Raw genomic sequence first — 14,282 nt, 5'->3', positions numbered from 1 at the left:
TCGTCATTGGTTAAAATCTACAGCGCTGGACAAACAACTGTCTTTGACCTTCGTAAATATTCATGCAGGGGAAGCAGTAAAACGCCATCTATCAACATGATATCTAACGGGGGTAAAACGAGGTCCACGCGTACGAAGTCGCGGGCAGCCGCTAGTATGCAAATAATAACTTACCACATTATGTTCTGCTTTTAATTTGCAACAAAAATCATATGCATTACTGTCACTTGTGAGGTCTCTTCCTGAAAATAATTGATATTATAAAAATAGTATTACATACAGGGTGGAAACGTTAAGTGATCTCACTCGATTATTTCTAAACTATAAAAGATATTGAAAAACTGGTAACTGATCCTGAAAGTGCTGCATGAGCTCTTTCAAACGGTACCAAAATAGGAAACATTGAATTTTCGGATAGATCCAGTTTATTCTGTAACCTATCATTAATACCGATTGATAGAGCTCATGAAGCACTTTCAGGATCAGTAACTAGTTTATTGATATCTTGTATAGTTTAGAAATAATCGAGTGAGATCACTTATCGTTTCCAACCTGTATATTTAGGTATGAACCAGCTACATTTTTGAAAGAAATTTCTAGGAGTATAGGGTGTACTGGTTATTCTCTCTTTGAGGACGAATAAACTCTTTGAGGACGAATAAACTATTTGACACCACCATTTTTAAAACTGTCAAAACGAGACTCCCTTAGATTTTTGTATGGCAATACAAGCAAGTGACGTCACTATTTTGTAATGATGCAACGAATACGAATACGAGTATTCGTATTTGCCCAATAGTAGACATTTACCGAATATTCGTATTCGGTGAAATGATAATAATTACGAATACGAATACCTACTTTTTTAAATTTTGTCACGCACGTGTGTGTCTCTGAACACTATAGCCACAACGACACGACGGGAGTTACCCCGGTCAGTATGTAACAAAGTAGTAAGTAAGTTCTCTTCCGGAATTTGACAGTCAATAGCAGAACGATTGTACAAGTATTATTTTGTTTTGTGATTAGTTACAAAGTAAAGTGATAAAATAACAAAAAAAATGCCATTTGTAAGGAAGAACGGTCACGCCCCATACAAAATAAAACCCAGACCCGACAGAAACGAGACATACCTCAGTTTTTTTGTCATGTCTTAATTAGTTAAATTATATATTTTTTGTATTCGAAATCTATGTATAACACCAAAATATTACCCTTCGTTTTTGTTCAGGCGTCATACAAAAACTAATACAAAATGCCTATTTATCACCAAAATTGGTAAATGTGTGTACCTAAATGTCTATTACAGCTGCTAAGGAATGTATCTAGGTGACCTGGAGATACAGCCGGATTATACAGGGTGGNGCATTGGCTACATAAGTTTCTGCTTGACCCATAGTTGAGTGGAGGAGAATGCTCCACTGTACGCATTAAGTTCATCTTTTGTACTTTTCAGTCATCAAGGCGATAGGTAAATGAAAAGTAGGAACAGAAATATGGGCACATGATGGGACCAACAAAATTACTTAGGCATCATACTTACGTTGCGCTTGCGACGCTCGTCTCGGTTATCATCATTACTTTTTTAGGAAACTCAAGGACACCTACTTAGTCCACTATATGAGAATTCTGACACTCCATAGTTCAATGTACCTACCTATAACGTTGAACAGAGCCCACACCAAATCCTTATCTAATCAAACATGCAGGAACCAAAATTATTTACAGAAGCATTTCCTGTCATCCTGTGCAGTGTGCAAGTACCTACCTAAATGATCTTTGCAGAAACAACCTTTCTTGTTTAGGTATCACTCAACATAAGTTTTTCTCAGTTCATTCTCTTATGAAGAAATTACAATCTTTTGTTGTTTGTTTGAAAATTATAAATAACTTGAAAAAATCTCCTAAGGGCTAAAGCGGGAATCAAACCCACAACCTTTACAGTGTAGCGNGACATATTAAGAAATCGATTTTATACTCTTATTTTATTGAATCAAAAAATAAAGTGTCGGTCATTGGTTCTTGTCGGTCATTGGTGCCACTACGTTAGTTGTCCCCAGCCAAATACAACATCAGTTAAAAGACAGTAAGTAAGAAGTAGGCTTCACAAATTAATGCTCGTGTGATTACATTGCTAAAATGAGTAATAAAAATGCAAGTTGCGATAAACTTCCTTGCAATAATACCTACTTAGTTACCTATACTTACTCAAACAGCAGATGATTCAACTCATTCACCAACATACAGATGCGTAATATGACGGAACATCGAAGCCGAAGCCCACTTCATTATCAATTAGGTCGTAAAATACTATGCATACTAAAGCCAGTCCCCGTAGCGTCAACATTCCGTCACCCAGATAAGGTGGCTAGAGGTAGTGTCAGCCAACACCCGCAGTTAAAATCCAACCTGTGGAGCGATAGGTCGACTTTGATTCGTGTTGTGATTTTGTAACCGTCCAGCAACGAAAACCGGTAAGACATCAATGTTTACATTCAGGCAGTTCACTGGCTTTCACTACGCTCTCCGCCGGACGCGTTCCGTGTATCAGTTTACTAATCTTATCTATTTTTAGGAGGTACCGTAAACATGATTCTTTAGATAAGTTAGTGACCATTGTACAGTAGAAAATTATGCATTTCTTAAAATACTACGCCTTGGTATAAGTGTGTTTACGACCGGTGTATTAATAAATTACAACTAAGTAGGTATTTGACGTAATACGTAAACTATTTTATTGTAAATACGAAATGCTTATCGCTTCATATCGATGTCGTTATTTACGAATTGATATGTAAAATGAATAATATTGAGTTATTTAAAAAAATATGACACCCAAATGTAAAAACAAAATCAATGGTGGAAATTAGTAGGTACCTACTATAATACATATAGCTACTAAGTCAATACTTGAATTTATTAGGTAACATAATAGAATACCGTTCTAGATGGCTAGATACGCAATACGCATAACGTAAGGTCTAGTTAGCAGAACGGTTCGATTCCACGGCCAGACAAATTATGCGCTTGCACGTTTATGCGTATATGAAGCAATTAGCAATAGAAACTTCGAAAGGATGTTGAGTAGGATTTATATGACTGCCGGAAGGTATTATAATAATGAATAAGGTTAACGATGCTGATATAACTTGCCGCGAAGAATCGTCTGCCAACTGTTTCAATCCTTATAAATAAAGGGAAAGTGCAGTAGATCTGTAGTTAAGAAGCACCGCCCAATATCTATATTGCTTAATTGTTTTTTTTTCGAAATATTTTCCATTCTTCCGATAAATTGAAAGGAGTCGTGTTTTTTCAGGTCATGAGTGTGTTTTTTCAGATGATGATGACTATAATTGGAAGATTACTTTACTTGATAACAATAAAATGTAAAAAGATTAATGTTGTAGGAGTTACCACCTACGCCTATACATTACGTAGCCATCTATGATTCAACTAACATGTACTTGTTGACGTTTACGCGAATGAAAAATTCCTTTAATACGTATTTATCAGTGTGTCACCAAACAACTTTTACAAGTACTTATTTAAATAAAAAATACAAAGAAATGAAAGTCACCAACTGTGATTTCAGTACAGATTAAGCCAAAGATCAAAACAACTTGATTTCTCTCTTCGAAATATTTTTTAAATTCCTTCAATGTCTTATTTTATTACTAACCCTACCTACTCTTTGAAAATACTCTATGAAATCATTGATAGTACTAACTACTGTTTCTGTTTTGGCCACACGTTCTTAACGAGCGTTCATAACACCTATTTATAACGGTATTTATTATTGTTTTCAGAAAATGGGCAACGTATTATTCTCAATAATTTGGCTCATCATTCTGATATTCATCGGATTTTGGATAGCTGGAATTGCAGCTGGCTTTTATATCCTTCTAATTCCATTCACAGTTTGCATAGAACCGCTATCGGTAAGTACTAAAATGTAACAGTTAGAGATCTATTGACCTAAGTTAGGGCAAATATTCTTACAGCAAAAAACATGCGGGATCAAGGCCCATATTATGAATTCAAAAATTAATGGTACTCGATAATAAATTCAAGGTTTTGAGCTTCATTAATTTCATAATATTGTTCGCTTTTAATAGATTTTAAGCCTAGGCGCAGACCATCGATTTTTCGTCGGCGAATAGTTTAGTCGGGCAGTTGATCAGTATGGGCATGTATGGAAGTGCGCACATTACACCGATTTGATTTGGCCGATTCTTCATACAAATTAAAATCGGGCCCAACTATCGGCCAACTAAAAATCGATGGTCTGCGTCTAGTCTAAAAATAATACAGTAACAGAAAAATAAATAAGGTCAGACCAATGACAAAAATAATTGAATCATACGTACACAACAAATTGCCAAGCCCAAAGTAAGCCAAGCTGTTACTATGGTGACCATAGATAACGGATTATATCACATCTGAGCCCCGATTACGGTAACTTTTATAACGTCTACAATCCAGACGCGTTTCTGATTCTACGATACGATTGGTCAAAACAGCTGACGTACGCTGTTGAACGACCAATCGTATCGCAGAATCGAGAAGCGTGTCTGGATTGTTGACGTTAAAAGTTACCGTAATCGGGGCTCTGAATTACTACCAATACATACTAATAAGTGCCATCAAACTAATATTGCGAGAATCGAACCCGCAACTGCGGCTGTCCAAACAGCACTAATTTCCACTAACTATAATAATATGTACTGATTTGTAATATAAAATGCGCGATCAAGGAGTTAACTATGAATTATCAATTTTCATTATAACGGGTAATCCAGTTATCAATGTGTTATTAAATTGAATTCTTTGGTAACGTTTGATATGAGTAAGCCGTTTGATAGATAATTATTTATGCCATTATGGCCATCTTCGCGCTATAACAAAATGAAATATTTATGTATTTGGAAAGATGAACGAACATCTTACACAAAAAAAATAACAAAAGAAAAGGCTTAAATACAGGGTGTCCCAAAATTAGACGTCAAACTGACACTGGAGTTCGAACAAGCCATATTATGTCCATAAAAACTTTTATGAGTTTTGAGATTATTATGACCAATTTTAGATATTAATGTCCATAGAAAAGTTTGATGAGTTTTGAAATATGGCCCAATTTTAGTATTTTCTAAAATAATATTGTTCGATGCGAAGACGAAGGGGATGATCTAAAATCTAATCAAATCAAAGCTGATAATATAAATTAATCATTATTTTCTCTCTTTCAGGGACTCACGGACTTCCTCCTGTCAGTAATACAGTTCCCGAAATATTGCGCGCAGGCTATGATGGACGGAAAAGGCTTTAATTAATCTTAGAACTAGACAATTAATTTATTTTCCAATATCACTTCGTGCCATAAGTCTTAAATGTTTCAGTTTTTCTGTTAATATTTTTTAATTTACATCTGTTTTAATATAATGTTTATTATGAAATAGGGCTTGGCACAGACAGCTTTTAATCTTTCCTATAATTTTGGTATTTTATTTACTTATCTGTATTTGTCTTCAACTTTGAAATAATTCTGTGCAGGCCAGGAGGTATTTGTATAGTAAAATAAAATAAAAATGTAAAACATTTACTGAATACTTACAACTTTAAAAAGAATCAACAGTCATGTATTTACAGTTAAGAGAGTCAATGAAAAATTATAATAAAAGAGATATCACTTCCTTTTGCACTTTCAGTTCATCTCTGCATAACAAAATACTTACAAAGAGATACTATTTGGCTACTTTACGGCTTCAATAACTACATTGACTGCTTCTAGGAGAGTGTTGGCTTGACTCGAATACTGTGCGATGATATCCCTAAAACCAAAGCATACGGTTCAAAGTCGTGAAAATTTTCTACTCCATGGATTGTCATCTTGTTTTTATACAGCAAATGTTCGATGTACTTCGAAGTAAATAAGTTTAAGACAAACAAAAGAACTTGCCATGAAGACGTCATCTAAACTGACCTTAACGAAGGTGATAATAAAATTTGTAAGATTTCTCACCTGTACTCAATAGACTTATTGGCATCAAGGTGAAATCCAACCTCTTTGAAAATATTCAGAATTTTTTTTCCACCGACAATCTTCTCCCGAGAAAGTATGCTAAAAAGTGAATTAAATATGCATAAATAATGCAAAAGATATTAGTAACCATATTATTATGATGTTTGTAACTATATACATACGTTTTTAAGGAGCAAAGAAGAATTTGTATATGTAACCGCGCCTTCTCAGCTTTGTCTTGTACTTCAAACTTTCTTGGAGAACTTAACGTCTTGGAAACACTTAGTTCTTCTTTAAACTTTGCACTACAAACGACAAGAAGAGGTTACTCGAGTGAACAAAAACCTCAGTCAAAACTGCTAAAGTAGGTAGATAGAAACTTACCAAAACGAATGCACATCTAAAAATGTTTCCTGGATTTCATTGAAAAATTTATGGATAAAACATTCAAAATAAGAATTTCCATTTTTGTCGACATTCTTTTCGTCACATAATTGAGATTCATCTCCTTCTCCATAGTATTCAGTGTCTTCGAAATCCTCAACATTATCAAAATCGCGGTATCCATAATCATAGTCATAGTAATCCTCATAACCATCATCACTGTTAGAGAAATGTGCATCCATAGCATCCATAGGTAACGATTCTTTTTGTTTATTTTTTAACTTCTCTTCGTACTCGGCTAGACACTTGCTAAAATTCCTAATTATTTTTGGCTCGTTAATTGGCTTATCTATTTCAGTTTTAGCTTCATTTGTCTCATCATTGTTTAAACTATTTATAGGTTTTTCGTGCACAGTATTCGATAAAGTGTTATGACATGCAGCAGAACGAGTCAAAAAATTTATGGCGACGTTTGGACTGTCTTGATTTTTCTGAAGTTTCAAACTTGTGAAAAATGTAGATTCAATATCAATCTTTCTAATGAATTTGACGGGTTGTTCAGTCCTTTCTTCGTCCTAAAAATAATTCGAATGAAATATATTGTTCATAAACATTACAGGTATTTTTTTTATTACCTATTTTAAAAACTCACCTCCATTGCTCTTTTTCGATTGGATCTGAGATTGTATTTCTTTATTTCAGCATTATTATCAGAACTTTTTGGGCTTTTAAAAACAGGTAGCTTATTTTCATCAGGTTTCGGTGTTTCACTTGTGTTATCATTGTGTGGTTTATCTAAGAATAATAATTTTGGAACATAATTATAATCTATAGTTATTAGATTGTTTATAGTATATTTATCGGTAACGATGAAACGAAAGTGTAATGCTTACCGATGCTGACATCTGTGTTATTTGCAGAACGATGATGGGAAGTATCCAAAAAGGCTTCCGTGTGACTGGTATCGAGGTTTGGGTCGGTAATATCACTTAACAGTTTGGCTAAGGAATCTGCGGCTGTTTGAAGGTCTTCAATGTTGCTGACAGACTGAAAAAAAAAACATTAAAAAAAGCATTCAGTCGAATTGAGAACTTCCTCCTTTTTTTGAAGTCGGTTAAAACACATTTATGCATTTAAAAAGTTGTCATTGCGGCTGAAAAAGGTATACATTTTTAATTTTAATATAGCGATTAACTCACCTGCAATGCGTCGACCAAATAAACACCGTAACTATACAATTCCATGAACTCTGATGGTTTCAAATTCACGCTAATATTACCTGAAAACAGATTTTTAAATCAGTGACTATAAGTTTAATTCAGAAAATTAAATACCCCCTTAATACAATAAATACCTCTGCCATCGCTGATTCTAAACAGAACTTTAGTTAACATATTTGCCGCATCATTTACATCAGGATCATTTTCAAATTTCTTTTTGATACATTCAGTTGCTTCATGTATTGTCCAAGGAGGTGGTAACATGCGATTAAAAAATGTAGGTCTTTGTTGTAATATTTGACTCAAAACCTCTTCCATTATTTGAACAAATCTAGAAACCCACTCATCACTCCTCATTTTTAAATACTCTTCCATGGTAGGGCTTTCGACTTCGAACATCACGCATTTGTATAAATCATTTTGTTCATTGTTTAGTTTGTTATAAATCTCTTCATTGTGCATGCTTTCAGAATCAACATTACTGGCCGTATTGGAAATTACTCCAGACGTAGAAGTCTCTTCGATAACGATTTTTTCATCAACACTTTTTTGTATGAAACATGAGCTACTGGTTTCACTACCATCAATGGGTTCGAAGTAAGAATTTCTAGTTTCATGAGGGAATATATTCTCAAATCTAGGTTCTGGGCCCGCCTGTTTGGTATGAGTTTGACCTTCTGTATTGGAAGAATGATCGCTAAATGTCGTCGATTTCTCATCTGTTGTATTATCGTGTGGAGCTGATGCAATTCTTTTTCTCCGCCATTTGAATTGTTTCTTTTCTCCATTATTACCCGTAGCTGGCTGATGAGAGATGTTCCTTTTCAGTCGTATTTCTCTTCGTTTAGGTATTTCATTGGAATCCACAACATCTCTATTTTGCCGATCTTTGCTTTCTTCACTGACATTACTTGAATTACATGTTTCAGTGTTTACTCCCATGGAACTCAGTTTCGGTGAGCTCTGAAGTTCTGGTAACTGGTCAGTTTGTATTCCAATATCAACAGCATTCTTTGATGTTGGTTTACTAAGTAAGTTACTAGTGGCAGTAAACGTATTACTTGTTAGAGTTCCAATGCACTCTTTTTCATACATATCAAACTGAGTCCCTACAGACATCGCTTTTGAATATTTTGCGGCATTTGCTTGAAGATTAGGTATTGTAATTTCAATATTATGGTCCCCTAATATTCGTTTTGGTGGATGCACATTAGATAGCGTATCTTTTAGTTCTTGAGCACTGAGTATAGTTATGGTGTTATCATTATTTCTTCTCCATCGAATATTGTTCGATATGAGAACCTATAACACAAAAATTACTTTAAAGAACTCAAGCATAATATTATGGTAAATATAAAACTTATTTGCACTTTAGGTTTTACATAGCTCCAATGCTTGTTGTTTAAAATCCTACTATCCTACTAATATTATAAAGGCGAAAGTTTGGATGTCTGGATGTTTGTTACTCTTTCACGCAAAAACTACTGAACGGATTTTGTTGAAATTTAACAGTATTATTGTTTATAACCCAGATTAACATATATAGGCAATAATTTATGACGTTAAGTGACAAATAAATCTCAATAGATAAATAAGACGTGTCTAAAAAGCGCCATCTATCGTCATTGGTTAAAATCTACAGCGTTGGACAAACAACTGTCTTTGACCTTCGTAAATATTCATGCAAGGGAAGCAGTAAAACGCCATCTATCAACATGATATCTAACGGGGGTAAAACGAGGTCCACGCGTACGAAGTCGCGGGCAGCCGCTAGTATGCAAATAATAACTTACCACATTATGTTCTGCTTTTAATTTGCAACAAAAATCATATGCATTACTGTCACTTGTGAGGTCTCTTCCTGAAAATAATTGATATTATAAAAATAGTATTACATACAGGGTGGAAACTTTAAGTGATCTCACTCGATTATTTCTAAACTATAAAAGATATTGAAAAACAATGCAACCAAAAATCTTAATTTACAGGTAATTTCAAATTAATTAGGTTTTTAAGACCAGAATGAAGTGTATTTTTAAAAAACGTTGAGATTTCGGATTATTGGGGAATGGTGTCAAATACATAGTATAGTTCGTTAAATACACGAAGACGCGCGGGGTCGAGGGAAGTCCGACCAATCCGAGCGTCATCAATGTAATTTGCGCGCGCACTCACGGACAACTATCCAATGAGGGCTATCGTTTTTATACTTAACAGTTGGCACCCCTGGCGATTGACAGGACCTTACTCTACAGTGGCGCCATCTTGATGAGTGCAATTGCGATAGTTCTCCTACCACTTTAGCGCTCACCAGTTGGTGCCACTGTCTTCGCTACTAGCAAGTGACAGGACCTTACTCTACAGTGGCGCTAACTGGTGAGCGCTAAAACGATAGCCCTCATTGCAACGCTGCCAATGCCAACAATGACGCTCGGATTGGTCGGATCAAACTCCCCGCACCCCCCGCTTCCCTCGACCCCGCGCGTCTTCGTGGATGAAACGAACTATACAGGGTAGAATTTTGTAATGCCACCTGGAGAGAAAGTACCTACTCTTAATACTGTAGATAGAAAAATTTACTCAAAGAAACCATTCTTTTATTTTTGAAAAGAAATAGAACTGCATTCAAAGATTTCCGATTTTTTTTTTCGAAAATTTTCTGTGAATAATTTAAAAAAATTAAGATGTCATGGTTTTCCTTTCATTTGATTTATCAAGTTTGTTAGAGAGATTTCATCCTTATACTTAACCCTAACGGTCTATGCAATAAAAAACAGGGTGTAATTTTTATCAGATTTTAGTTGGTTCGATTCCCGGATTCATTCGTGTAAAGCGGATGCGCGTGCCGGGCAAGAACTATACCTGTCTCTTGATAGATTGCACATTTTAGAAGGAATATGTAAATAGTATCATATTGGAAGGAATTTGTAAATAGAATAGTATTAGCCTCCAATTGGTAATAGTTAACACACACCTACTCGTAATGTGCAACGTCGCGTATTAGTGAAAATGCGAAAGCAATATTCAACCTAATTCACATAGAACATTAACTTCTAAATGCTCTAGCTAGTCGTTTGCTAGCTCGTTTGTTGCGCCACTTATTCCCAAAACATGAATGAACAAAGGGAGTGGCAAATCAGTTTGCGCACTGCATAGACAATTTTAACCGTAAGGGTGATATGTATAAGTAAGGCGGCAGCGACCGCGATAGTACTTCTAAGGTGTAAGCCACAAATTGCAATCTTCACTATTCTAGTATCATTAGCGAAGAAATAGCGTACCAATAATAATAAGCTGACAAAATGGAATTACTAGACAGACTTATTAAAAGAACAGTGTTGTGATACGAATATTTGCCTCAACACAACACTATACCACTCTGTAGCAGCATGAGCATAATTAATATTTTTTAAGTTAGCACATAGCAGCACTTTAAGGTACACACAGCAGTGTCCTAGTAGAGGCAATTAGTGCGATTTTGCAATGAAAATATTGCAGTCTAGTGTGCTGTTGTTTTTACATTTAATCATTGACAATTTCGTTAAAAAAGAAATACAACATTATTGAAAAAATAACATAATATTAATTTTTTCTATACTTATTATGACAGTAAACACATACCTAAGACAGCTTTACCAGCACTAATTTGTTGGGAGAGAATTTGTAAACATTGATGCGCTCTGCTAAAAATATGTGTATCAAAAGCTCTACTTCTGTTTTGAAGTGTCCCCATTACAGAGACAGGGATCATAAGCTGGCACTTTTCATCTGGAATATATAAAAATAGTAATAAATATCTTTAGACATTTTACACTGTGCCTATAGTTCCAAATAATTATGTTTTTAGCAATAATATAAATATTGGAATAACATAGTTACATAGAAAATTTCCATAAAACACAAGGCCAAAGCAGATTTGAGATTACTTTAGTAGGGCAATGAGAAACCATGAAAGTTATGCACTAGATAATGTACACTTACCAGAATTTACAACACTAATAATCAAATTGATGTGGTTAAACAAAACACCAGGGTCGGCCACAACATACAAACTGGAGTTGACATTACCAGTTACAAGTTTCTTTAGAGGGTCCACATTTAAAACCAATTGAGTACCTCTAACAGTTGAATGCTCCTGAAAATATAATATTTAAGTATGCATTATCATACAATTAATGTAATAAAATAAAAAAGAAATCATTTTTGTGTCATTATAAATTTTATGTGAAATTCTTATGCCCTTTTTCACCATCAATCCTTAATTTTTAAGTGACCCTATTGAAAACAAAATTCTTCTTGAGTGTTACCATAGGGGTCACTTAAAAATTAGGGATTAATGGTGAAAACGGGCATTAATTTACTAATTCTAAATAAATAAATCACCTTTAACCAAATGTCATCTGCATCACTACATGCTACATTGGCAAACTTTGGCTTCATTATTTGTATCCTTGGTGACTGACTGTTACTGACTTCTTCATCTAAAACATAAATAAAAGAGATCAATTATTATCTATACTTATAATAAATCTGTAGAGAGATCAATTCTGTACATGAAATATATTTTCAAAATAACTATCAGGGGGTGATTAGTGATCGATACTGATGCCAAAAATGCAATCAGTAAAATTTTTGTCTGTCTGTCTGTCCGTCTGTCTGTCTGTATGTTCCTTATAGAAATAAAAACTACTCGACGGATTTAAACGAAACTTTGTACAATTATTCTTCATACTCCTGGGCAGGTTATAGTATACTTAGGAATTCCCACGGGAACGGGAATTAGCGGGAAAATCCTTTTCTATGAAAAATCTTAACCGCTTAAGTTAGACGCTTGAAATTTGGCATGCTGGTACCTTAGTAAACTCAAAGCTTAGTTACAACAGGATATTGCAAAATTCCCACGAGAACGGGAGTTAGCGGGAAAAAACATTTGTATGAAAAAATCTAAACCGCATAAGATAGATGAAGGGGGTAAATCGGGATCCACGCGTGCGAAGTATCGCGGGCGGCCGCTAGTTACACATAGAAACACTCAAACCCTAAGGCTAAATAAGTGTCAAGAACATACCTTGGTAATTGTCATTGACATTGTTCCATGCATTATTTAATCTCTTTGCAGTCAACCGTTGACGCAAATCACTTTGGTCACTGAACCTATTAAATTTATTATATGGATTACCATTCCTTTGGCCAAAACATTCATTTCTATTATTCTGTGGTATAAATTTGTTGGCACCATTTCCAATACCAAAATTTCTATTTATGGTATTTGTGTGTGGCAATTGATTGTAGCGTTGTGTTAGAGGCAATGACGTATTTTGAACAATTACTGGCTGCTCTAAGCTGTTATCGATATCATTGTCTATTTCTGGTAACGGATGGAGTGCTGGAGGTTTAGGTGCAATAACTTGGAGGATGTGGTAGTCCGGTGGAAGACCCCATGCGTTTGGATTGCCATTGTTACGTACAGTCACTGAATCAGGAGCATAGTAGGCTTGCATTGGCGCAATTGCTTCCTTAGGAAACTGATTATTTATAACCTGTTTGTTGTACACTCTAGAAGGAACATACTGTATTTTTGTATTTGGTGGACTTATAGAAGTTTTGACACTGTCAATAGGAGGTTCCTTTGGTTCAGGGCAGCTTTCAAACTTTGAACCTACAATACTTGTTGTTGCTTTTGCCTTTTCAATCTGTAAAAAACACAAGTTACATTAAAAATATTGAAAAACAATACTTCAAACAGTGAAGAACAAACACTGAAGGCTTAATATTGATTTCTTATTAGATGATATTTTTATTGTAACAGATTTCATTTCAATAACAATAAAAACCTGCAATCTGACCAACTTTTGAACTAATTTAAATAACTATGTAAGTAAGTATACCAAATTCATAAATACATCAATGTAAATAGATGTCCTTACTTCTTGATCACTTAAGTTCCATGCTGCTTCACCAGTTAGGGTATTGAAGTAATAAATTCGACCACCATGGGACTTGGACCGGCATACTATCCAAGAATTACCAACGGCGGTTACCGTTTCCACATTGTCGCGCTGAACAGTAGATTGATTCTGGCCATCCATCTGTTTAATAAAATAAAAATAACTAATGTGTTTCCACAAGGTTTCAACTATTTTAATGCGGACAAAGCAGTTTCTCAAGTTCATGTAAGGATCACCTACTTTCCCTGAAAAGTAGACGCGGTAACGTACTTCCTATACTTTAAGAATTCATGATATTACTTGCTTTATAACAAACGTAGAGATCTTCGTTAGAGAACCTCACTATTTGTAGTTAAAATCAAATAAAACTACTCGCAATTCACAAAATTTTGCAACAAAATCTGACATTTAAAAACAGACAGACNATAATTTTGGCACACGATGCGCCAAACACCCTATATTTTTAAAATTAAATCTACTAATCACAAAACAACACACATTTTTATCCTATTCCATTCACGAAGTATTTTGTTTGTCTTAATAAAAAAAAATTACATTCACAAAACTAGATAGAAATTCTAAGTAGACAGGTAATTAGAATGGGTACTGTAGGTGGGCGGGCAGCCCTATCGCATGTTGTCATACCGTGACGTACCGCGGGGCTGTTGACATTTTTTTCAAAAATATGGCCGAGTTGGAATACTGTATAGA

General features: G+C 34.8%; 2 protein-coding genes across 4 annotated transcripts; one reads left to right on the top strand and one right to left on the bottom strand.

Annotated features, from left to right (window-relative positions):
• Positions 1–2,316: 2,316 nt before the first annotated feature.
• Positions 2,317–5,660, top strand: LOC114361472 (uncharacterized). Its single transcript, XM_028316552.1, has 3 exons — positions 2,317–2,474; positions 3,807–3,938; positions 5,247–5,660. Exons 2-3 carry the CDS (start codon positions 3,810–3,812, stop codon positions 5,328–5,330), a joined length of 213 nt encoding a protein of 70 aa, XP_028172353.1. The 5' UTR covers positions 2,317–2,474; positions 3,807–3,809; the 3' UTR covers positions 5,331–5,660.
• Positions 5,548–13,989, bottom strand: LOC114361268 (uncharacterized). 3 transcript variants are annotated; one of them, XM_028316298.1, is made up of 15 exons: positions 13,812–13,989; positions 13,551–13,712; positions 12,692–13,316; positions 12,007–12,104; positions 11,605–11,758; positions 11,245–11,391; positions 9,417–9,484; positions 7,758–8,925; positions 7,603–7,682; positions 7,297–7,450; positions 7,056–7,198; positions 6,404–6,978; positions 6,202–6,324; positions 6,020–6,118; positions 5,548–5,828 (listed from the first exon to the last, which is right to left on the bottom strand). In XM_028316298.1, exons 2-15 carry the CDS (start codon positions 13,710–13,712, stop codon positions 5,750–5,752), a joined length of 3,675 nt encoding a protein of 1,224 aa, XP_028172099.1. In that variant the 5' UTR covers positions 13,812–13,989; the 3' UTR covers positions 5,548–5,749. The 3 variants fall into 3 exon arrangements, with proteins under 3 accessions (XP_028172099.1, XP_028172164.1, XP_028172235.1); XM_028316363.1 differs by having other exon boundaries at positions 13,842–13,989; XM_028316434.1 differs by having other exon boundaries at positions 13,876–13,989.
• Positions 13,990–14,282: the final 293 nt, after the last annotated feature.

Source organism: Ostrinia furnacalis, unplaced genomic scaffold (assembly GCF_004193835.3).
Source record: "Ostrinia furnacalis isolate ACB-3 unplaced genomic scaffold, ASM419383v2 OfSCF0067, whole genome shotgun sequence".
Taxonomy (NCBI): Eukaryota; Metazoa; Arthropoda; class Insecta; order Lepidoptera; family Crambidae; genus Ostrinia; species Ostrinia furnacalis.
The sequence above is the reverse complement of the archived record's forward strand: the minus strand, read 5'-3'. Positions and strand labels throughout refer to the sequence as shown.

Coding starts and splice junctions, on each gene's coding strand:
- LOC114361268 (XM_028316298.1), bottom strand. CDS start 13,712: ATGGATGGCCAGAATCAATCTACTGTTCAGCGCGACAATGTGGAAACG. Junction 13,317..13,550: donor GGAACTTAAGTGATCAAGAA/GTAAGGACATCT, acceptor TGTTTTTTACAG/ATTGAAAAGGCAAAAGCAAC. Junction 9,485..11,244: donor TGCTGGTAAAGCTGTCTTAG/GTATGTGTTTAC, acceptor AATTATTTTCAG/GAAGAGACCTCACAAGTGAC.
- LOC114361472 (XM_028316552.1), top strand. CDS start 3,810: ATGGGCAACGTATTATTCTCAATAATTTGGCTCATCATTCTGATATTC. Junction 3,939..5,246: donor TTTGCATAGAACCGCTATCG/GTAAGTACTAAA, acceptor TCTCTCTTTCAG/GGACTCACGGACTTCCTCCT.